Source organism: Falco punctatus (assembly GCF_963210335.1).
Source record: "Falco punctatus genome assembly, chromosome: 19".
Classification (NCBI taxonomy): Eukaryota; Metazoa; Chordata; class Aves; order Falconiformes; family Falconidae; genus Falco; species Falco punctatus.
Genome location: NC_137599.1, coordinates 6,657,406 through 6,666,704, shown reverse-complemented (window position 1 = coordinate 6,666,704; position 9,299 = coordinate 6,657,406). Strand labels below are relative to the sequence as shown.

The following is a 9,299-nucleotide window of genomic DNA, read 5'->3' as shown; positions in this document are numbered from 1 at the left end:
TACTGAGAGGCTTCTGGTGAACCATTGTACTGAGGGGCTTGGGCTAAGATGCAGCAAATGCTCCTTGGGGTTGTCTTGCTTTGTCGTGTAAAGTTTTAAAATGTGGCATCGAGCCAGCACCTGTTTCCAGTACCTGCTTTGTCCTGTAATCTCAGCCATATAATAGTGTAATACCTGGAGGGTATGTCTTAGCTGGTCTGACTTTCAATATCAGCCCTTCAGTCCTCTGGAGTTTTGCCATAGTTTAAACTGGCTCCCGATCTTGATGTTTCAAGTGACTATCACGCCGCTTCTGCAATGAGCACAGTTTGGCCAGACCCAGAGATCTAGCCACATAGCGTTTTCTAAAGAGAAAGTTTAAATGCGGTAAGAGGAACACATACAGACCTAGGTACAGCAGAGCCTCTGTGTGTTGCGTGCTGTTGTTACTGATGATGCTTCACCAGCTAGGTGGGAGTTACGTGAGGCTTTGCTCACTGGTGTTTCTAACCATGATCCATCAAGGAAATGTGCAGAGTTTTCATGTAAAATCTAATAGGCTTTTATATACAGGCTTCTCTGCTGGGTTTCGGACTCAGGAACTGATACTTGTGGCTGGATCCTTCCAGAAAGGGGACGTCGTCCGTGCACGTATAAAGAAAATGCCCATTGATTTTCTTTTAGCCACTGACAGAAGTGCGGGTGGAGGTCAGGCCAGACTGGCATGGCTACCTCTTGTGAGTTCACCAGTTGAGCTGACACCAAGGTGAGCCCAGTCTTTAAATTCCCTTGTGTGCTTCAAGGTCTGCGTCATCCAGTTTGTGCTCGTTAGAAGTACAAGATGAAGCTGGACGCTGCCCACCAAGTGTCCGATGATGTTCTCTTTGCTGCACATCCGTAACGAGAGGCTCTAGAGTAATACAAACCCGGTCAGTAAAGACAGCAAAATAACACTTTCCTTTCAAACACCGAAACTGGTAAAAGGGTGTGATTTGTCTATCGCTGCCTGTGTTCTCTTTGACCCAGGGAGGCTGTTTGGAGCTGATGACTTCTTGCCTGTGTTGGCATATGGGCTGGCCCAGGGTGATACGCTGGAGCTGGATACTGAAACTGAATACATGGTGGAATTGCTGGACCCATCTTTGCTGCATGGAGAAGGTAATCAACTGCTATTAGAACTGAGTGGAGGGCTGGGGAAGGGGGATTCTTCCTCACCTCGTTTGAGTAGAAACCCTTTTGACGGAGTCATGTAGTCAGTCGGTGATGGCGGTAGTGTAACAAGAGAACCTTGTAATTATTTCCACCTTAAAATAAGAGAAGGCTGGTTAGCTTGCAGAGTTACAGCCCCAAGTGACCTGGGAATCTACTGACGTCTTAGGAGGGAGTATGTTGTTTTCTGCTAAGAAGGAGGAGGCGTCCTGACTTAGCAAGCAAACATAGGCTGTGCAGGTGCCAACTGTGGTTATCCTTCTGTGCCTGAAAATGTCCCGAGAGTATGTATGGGTCTGCAGCATTCAATTGAGTTGTGAGACCTGAATTGGGACCCGGGTTAGGTGCTTTGTAAAATCTTCGGGGGAATTCTCTGCCCCTCTGGGGAGAGTGCTTTTGAGAATGTTGCCCCCCTTAATGATCCTGGTTTATGCCCGATACTTGCTTCTCACAGAGTATTTTTATGAGGCCTAGGAATATGTTTCTTAAGGCACTCTTGAACAATGGCTGAAGTCTGCTAGAGGCAAGGAAATCTCCCTCCTTTGTTTTCACGGTGGTGGTTTTAACAAAGAGGTATTCTGCCAGCCCTGGGTAGGCCCCAGAATCTATCAGTTTATGAGGAAGTTTCAAAGGTTCTTGTGACCAAGCTCAGCTGTGAGTTAAGTATATGTGTATACATCCCATTTCTGCTATCTCTTGGGTTGCTGAAATTGCTGTATCCTTTTACATGCCGATATGCATGACAGAACTGTGTCGGGTTTCCTCTGGTTCAGTACTAGTCTGTTCCCTGCTTTGTGTGCAGGGTGCATTGTTCAGGAATCTTAGGACAGAAAATACTTGAGATGTGAAGCTGGAGATCATTAACACGCTTGAAAGGCAGAAATATTTACTGGGCTGTTAAGTCGTGTCGTTTTTAATGTAGCAAAAGTCATTCATCTATTGGCTGGCCCTGTCTGTGCACTAGTTAAACTGTACGGTGCAGGAAAAATTGTTTAGTGCTTTGGGGTTGTGCGGTTCAAATGTAAATGTATTTTCCAGTTTGTCTGGTGGGTCTTGCGTGTCTTCCACGTATTGAACTCATCACAGAGCTGAAAGCGAGAGGATGCTGTCGGTAATACAGAAAGCACTACTGTGAGCATAGACTGCATCTCTGAATGACTCCACAAATAGACCGTGCTGCCTCTTAATTGAACGCTCCCACTCAAATAGTTTACTTAAAGAGCAAGAGAAATATATGATAGCCTGTCTTCTGTTTCTCCTGGTTGCTGAGGACTGTTGCCTCCTGCTGAGAGTCCTTTTCCTTTGTGACCTGCAGCTCCTTTTGTACATCGGCAACTCTGTTGTGGCTGTACTTTGTTCTCCACTCATGTAATAAAGGTGAAGTCTGGAGAGCTGTACACGCTGCCTCCTGAACTAGTTGGATGTAGTGTTGGACATAGGTGAACAAACACAGCCTGCCTTTTAAAAACAAAAGCAAAACCTTTGGGATGCTTCCAGGTACAAATCACACGCTCGGTCATTGCTTTGTTGCCACTAAGGGGGTCACTTTTAAGTTCCTGAACAGTGGTAGATGGTCTTTTATGTCGTTTAAACAGCTGTGTTTGTTTGATCCCCGCTTGAAGCTCAGGAAGAAAACAAATCGCTGTTTGGAAACTGTTTAGAAGAAAACTCATGTTCCACCTTTGTAAAAACACTCAGGAGTAAAGGAGCGGCACTGCTCATTTAAATAACCGGCCACCCCCAGCACTAGCGGACCCAGAGATGGATACTGTTGCACCACTTTGATAATATGGAGCCCAGGCAACCACTGCACGGCTCTTAGCAGCTGAGAACACACTGTCCAGTGTTTTGCAGGCAAGTAAGCTGTTTTTCTTTACGTATAAATATTTTGGCCATAGAATGCAGTGACTTTCGTGTATGTGTGCGTCTGTTTATTAAAAAAAAAAACCCCGAAATCGTTTGTACTTTTGACTGTGACCCGTTGGAACTGGCATGGTGTTTGCAACCACTGTGAATTGTTCTTCCCCTGCTGTCCTTCACAGGAGGATATTCCTTGGCAAGTGCTTATGGAGCACTTTTGCTGATCAAGAACTTCCAGGAAGACCAGGCTGCCCAGCTGCTGAGTTCAGAAGCTAGAGATACTCTCCGGCAATGGCACAAGAGGAGGACAACTAACAGAACAATGCCTTCAGTTGATGATTTTCAGGTAGAGCTTTAGGCTGAAGAGAAAAAAAGCCCAGGGGATGGTTGTTTTGTTGGAAATCTCCATCTGAGAAGTATGATTCATAATGATTTCCTTGGGGCCACAAGTGGTGTGAAGCAGTGCTGAGAAGATGGCTGGCAAATTTGCCTCTGTTTCAAAGTCTTTCCACTTCATAACAGAGTGTGGTTATGATGGTATAAAGGAAACACTAAATAATGGAGCTTTCCCACTGTCCTTTGTATTTAAGTCGTGCAGAGCGAGGACAGACCAAATAGTATTTTAGATTCAGCTTCTTTGTACGCTTTGCTGTTAAAAAGAACAAACCCAGATTTCCAGTGGTATAAATCATCACAACTCCCCAGTAGCGACTGGTGGCTTACCGTGGGTAATAGAGAGGAGACTTGGCAGAAAAGCTTGCCTACAATTTGAAAGTTTAAGCAAGGAGTAGAGTTCTGTATTGTGGATGTCTTCATGTTTGTAGTTTGTTTTGTGGGTTTTTTTTCTCCCCCCTCCCATTTCTTACTGCTCTTTCGGAGTAGGGCAGTAACTCCAACTGAAGAATAACAAAACAGTCGGGATTACTTTATCTTTTAAAACCAAGTCTGCATGCCTTTCATATAGGAAAAGATTGTTACGTAGATAGGCGTGCTGTTGTCTGTCCAGATGCATCAGTTTGCGAACTGAAGCAAGGAGGATGTTGGAATCGAGAAGAAAGGATTTACTCCTTTGTGTCTGGTTGTTTACAGTTCATACCACAGTGCAAAGCTGCTGGAGAGGCTAACAATAACCGTCAATAAGTTATGATGTAGCTAAGAGCTTGATAAATGAAGGCATGGGGTCATCAGGAGGTAATTAAACCTTTCACTTGCGGCTCCTTCTGCTTTATCAGTGTCCATGCAAACAACCACAGCACATCACTGAACAGGAAGGAGCTGGGAAAAGCAGCAGTCTCCCACAATATGCCTCTCTTAGGAACAGGAGAACTGACAAACAGAAATTCCAAACTGTGGCAAGCGCACAAAGCTAGTCCATCTTACTGGGGTCCATTTTATATTCTGCTTACCTGTAGTTAGGTGTCACATTCAAGTAGCTTGAGTCTTTGTTCTTTCTAGCAAAATATTACGCTTAATAGGAAAATTTATCACCTTTGTATTTCTGCTGGATGACTAAATGACAGAAGATTTTTTTCAGCAGGATCTTGTATTCAGTTTCACCTTCTCTTCCTCAGCAACTGAACTTCAGCCAAGCGACCTGTACAGCTGGACGCCGTGCTGGATGCTGGAAGATGCAGGGGAGCACAGGAAAAGCTGGCACCAGGTGTGTCCAGGGCTGCTCCTTTGACTCTTTGAAAGAGAGCCTCAAATCAGTAAGGTCGCTCCGCTTCCAGGCTATGCTTGGCACAAATTCAAGCACTTTGCTGCCTGCCCAGAATGCCAGTTTTCCATCTCCCTTCTCCACATCTGCAGTCCTGAAATGAAGCACCTTCCCTACAAGGTATGTGTAACACAGCTTCAGCTCAACTCATCTTTCCCACATTGAACCAGGATGTGGTCACTACATGTCTGTGGTGCTGTCTCACAGCCTTACCACCAGCTTTTGGGTCCTGGAAAGGCCTTCATCCTCCCTCCTTCAAAAGGATGGAAAAGCAAAAAATCCGGTATTTTGATGATGATGAAATACAACTTGCTGATACTGCATAAAGAATTTTGATACTTACTATATGAGTTACAGGCATTTGCACAAACCTCAGCCTCTCCTTGAAGCAATCCTGTCCATCTAGAAGCATCGAAAAACAGGTCTTCTCTGTGTTAGCTACTTTAGAAATTGAAACTGTAGTGTGCTTTGCCTTATTTAGAGCTGATTTGATTTTTTTTATTTATTTTTTCTTCACACCGGCTAACAAGAATAGATTAGTTCTGCTCAGTCCTAATGGTTTAAAAGCTGTTGCAAAGTTCCAGTGTTTCAGTCTGCAAGCTATCAAAAGTTTATTAAAAACCCAGAGTGCTCTTTGGAACTGAAGTCATATGAGCATTCTTCTCAGTCTTAGCTTTTAACAGCTTGTTCTTAGGAAACGTGAATTTTTGCCATTGTGATTTAGCATGCTTAATTTATTCAGCGTACAAACGTAAGTATCAGCTCAGTAAATAAACAGGTCTTTCTTACTGTCATTTTTTCCATCTCCTTTCATTTTACTGCTTTTAGTTTCTAATTGCAGTTAGTTTTTTGCAAAAAAGCACGTGATGGCAGGCTGCTTTGCTCATGTGTCCAAAAGTGTTTTGTGGTTGGGTGTGTTTTTTTCCAGTTGCTTTTTATTTTACTTTTTAAATACTTTTTGAAAGGTAGAACTGCGTTTGCTTGTAGGACTTGTTTAGAATTAATCTATGTTACCAGTTGTGCACATGTGTGAATTTCAGCAGAGAAAAAAGATCCAGCTTTTGCCTCGTGATCATACGGATTTACTTTAATGTTGCAGAGTAAATTTTCTTTCTGCCTCCCTCTAAGCCTGTTAGATGAAATTTGGTTACATCAGGCTCAGACACTAAGTTGCCATCGGTTAATGTGATGGAAATGTCCTGCATGAAAATGGATTGCCTTTTGCATGCTGCAGCATAAAGAGTGTGAATGGTTTATCGTGCAGCAACCTGTGGATCAACACCCTTGTGTGTTGCTGGCAGAGGGTTGGGTTTTTTTCTTTTTCCTTATGATGAACATATTGCGTGAAGCTTCTCTTCAATAGTATTGACCAGCAGTTGCAGCATCATCTCTTGGGCATGCTGCCTCTTGCGGCGCAGTTCCTTAACAACCGAAAAAGAGCCTCCCATCGTGGTCCCCCTGCCCGACCCTGAGTGTACAAGACCGGAGCAACTATAGTCTTAGCCATTTCTAAATCCACCTCCCTTAAAGCTTGTTTCTTTATTTTTGCCCACAGATCGCGTGGATCAGGAGAGTATAAATCAGGTCCTTTTTCAGGGTCTGCCAGTCCTGGGTCAAAGGGATCTTCCTCTGACGGATACTCAACTGCATTGACACCCAGGGGTTTAGAGCACTGTGACTTAGAGGCTGGTAAAGAGCATGCGACTCCTCTTCCTCTCCTTCCTCTGCCTTTTCTTCTTGTGCTTTCATAGTTTCAAAAATAACTCTCCATGAAGAGAGCAGATGGTGGGACTCAGTATTGCCTTTTGTCGCAGAATCCCACAATTTCACCCCTGTGTTGTCCTGAAGTTCCCGTGTAAAAATTGTAGATGCAGTCACTGCGGGCATATCTACTTGCACCCACTTGAGCATTGCTTTAAGGTCATGCCCAGAAAGACTTTTCTCATGTTTGTTAGGGAGACCTTTCATAAGCTCATAATCGTCTCTTTCTGGGGACGAAGCCTGATTCCCCATTACGGATTTCCCACAGCTCACCTCTCAACTCCGGAGGGATTTCAGGCCGGCCGGCTCCCGCTTCCTTTCAGCGGTTCATTCAAAGTTCTGTGGGATTTGCTGCAAGTCGCTCAGGTGATTCAAGAGCCCCTCCACGTCGGATCCTTCACTGGATCACGTCAGGGTCACCAATTTGCGGCAAATGAGGAGACGGGACACAGCTTGATGCAAGCAAGATGTCAGTTTATTAGTGATTTTCTTACAATTATGTACGTCTCTACCTTCTACATATTACACACTGATTGGTTGACATTTAAGACACACCGTTTAAACAATAGGAACCAATTAGTTTACCTTATAGCAACAATTCCTATTCTAAGATTAGGGGGTTTCTTTCTACGCGGCTTTCTTGATTAACAAAGTTACATATCGGCGCCATCCGTTCCCTTATCTGGCTACTTGTTTCTCTGTCCGTCTGGCTGCCTCCTCAGCTGTAGCGGCTCAGGGGTCTGCAGTTAGCTTGTTCCTTGGTTCCCAGGGCTTGTGCCCTATGAGTTCTAACAAGTCTCTATGCATCAGGCTATCAGTACTTGGACTCTTGTTCTTGAGGCCTTGTCCTACAGCCTCTGATGTTTATTTTGCTTCACAGCATTTAGTTTCCTAGTAAGGCCAAACACCCAGTCCCGTTAAAACCACTGATGTTTTCAATGGGGCTTTAAGACTGCTATCTGTTCGTTTGTAATTGCAGGGTTAGAATGTGAGCCAAGGAAAGGAGGATGTCAACTTATGAATTTGTTATGCCTGCCACAGTCTTATCACCAACGTCAATTCACAAGGTGGCTGTAATGTACAGGAATCACTGGTGTGCGTTTCACAACTAGAACATAGAGAGGATTGCTGTTTGTTGCTGAGCTTCCTGTTTTCAGAGGATGAGGTTTGGAGGTTTTGTTTCTGATGTCTGTTTTCTCATTCTACAGAACTACCTTCGTGTTGCATTCCAGGAAGTTAACAGTGCGTGTACAGGAAAGACCTTACTAGTAAGACCCTATATCACTACCGCAGATGTATGTCAGCTTTGTGCTGAAAAGTTTAGAGTGGACAATCCAGAAGACTATAGCCTGTTTCTTTTTGTTGATGACACCCGGCAGCAACTGACAGAAGATACCTACCCTCAGAAGATTAAGACAAAGCTGCACAGCTGCCCGCAACCCAAGGTCTTTCGCTTTGTCTACAAGCGCATTAACAGTGATCCATATGGTGCCATTTTTCAAAACAATGATGAGTCAGCTTCTTAAAACCAGCAACTCCTTTAATTTCTGTTCCTTGTTAACTCTTGAAAACATCTTTGCTGGCTGCCTGCCTTAGGAGCTAAAACAAGTCTTAAACCATAAATACCTAGTTAAACATGTGCATTGCATACAACACTCTGTGTAAACCGTGCGTATGGCCAGTTATACAGAGTGTTCCACCAGTGTGTTTGAGCCAGCAGCCCATGAGGCTGAATTTCTTGTACCACAGACTCTTTTGAAGCATATTATACCGTGGCCCTTTGCAGGTCTCTTGCTGTAGTGTGCAAAAATGTATTTTCTTGCACTCACTCTATAGCCGAATGTCTTAGCATACATATACTTGAATCAAAATGACAAGTGTTTCAGTAAACCAACTGGTATGAGCTTAGTTTCATCAGCATGAGTTTGACAAGACTGTCCGATGCAGCGCATCAGTTAACTCCTCATTACTTGGATGATTGCATCCTTTCCTAATTTTTTTAATTACAGAGATTCGCCGTGTTTTTACATGTGTGTGTATATATATATATATATATATATATGTATATATGTGTATATATATGTATTTGTTCCTTCCAGTTGTTTTTATTCCCTTTCTTTTGGCAGGTTTGAGAAGGTGGGCACAGAATGGGAGTCTTTGTAGGGACCCAGGAAATGAAGTGTTTAACAGTAAAGCTTAAAGCGTTTGCTGTACGGAAGGTTTCTCTGTACCCACCACATCAGTTGCTTATTTAGCAGTGCCTGATGTTTATAAGAGTGCCCTGTGGAAGTCTGCATATTCATTAATGAGCTAACAGTAGCTTGGCTCTGTGTAGAAAGGAGAGGAACTATGAAGAACACACACCCATCCCTGCTTTTATTTTTTATTTTTCCTTAAACGTCCAGTGTTTCCAGGGCCTTTGCTTTCTCTTGCCACATTGGCAAAGCGTCCCAAGCTCTATTGCCCCATAGTCAAAAAAAGTCTTCAGTAATTGCTGGGATGGTGAGTGAGTTTTGGGCTTCTAGCCCTCCATTCCTTCAGTCGTGAATTCCGCTCAGTTAAAGACTCAAGAGAATTGCTTAAAACTTGCATTTGGAAGTCACGCCTCAAACAATGAATTTGTGGAGATCCATTTATTTATTTACACTAACAAAGAAAAAACTGTAATACTGCATCAAAATGAAACTTAGTGGCTGCTGAATCACTCAGTAATAGCATAGAATCGCTGCTTAAGCCTTTACCACAATCATTGCAATGTTTGTTTGTAGACTGC

The 9,299-nt window shown here is 43.5% G+C and overlaps 1 protein-coding gene across 2 annotated transcripts; it reads left to right on the top strand.

Annotated features, from left to right (window-relative positions):
• The first annotated feature begins 1,079 nt into the window (after positions 1-1,079).
• LOC308055403 (ras and Rab interactor 2-like) lies at positions 1,080-8,584 on the top strand. 2 transcript variants are annotated; one of them, XM_080369299.1, is made up of 3 exons: positions 1,080-1,137; positions 3,231-3,394; positions 7,735-8,584. In XM_080369299.1, exons 1-3 carry the CDS (start codon positions 1,098-1,100, stop codon positions 8,050-8,052), a joined length of 522 nt encoding a protein of 173 aa, XP_080225425.1. In that variant the 5' UTR covers positions 1,080-1,097; the 3' UTR covers positions 8,053-8,584. The 2 variants fall into 2 exon arrangements, 1 of the variants encoding a protein (XP_080225425.1); XR_013924523.1 differs by lacking the exons at positions 1,080-1,137; positions 3,231-3,394 and adding an exon at positions 4,716-4,885 and having other exon boundaries at positions 7,506-8,584.
• The last annotated feature ends 715 nt before the right edge of the window (positions 8,585-9,299 follow it).

What these genes read in the sequence shown, in the direction of transcription:
- LOC308055403 (XM_080369299.1), top strand. Translation starts at nt 1,098, where the DNA reads ATGGTGGAATTGCTGGACCCATCTTTGCTGCATGGAGAAG. An exon ending in ATCTTTGCTGCATGGAGAAG is followed by an intron (nt 1,138 to 3,230) that starts GTAATCAACTGC and finishes TGTCCTTCACAG; the next exon opens with GAGGATATTCCTTGGCAAGT. An exon ending in CTTCAGTTGATGATTTTCAG is followed by an intron (nt 3,395 to 7,734) that starts GTAGAGCTTTAG and finishes CTCATTCTACAG; the next exon opens with AACTACCTTCGTGTTGCATT.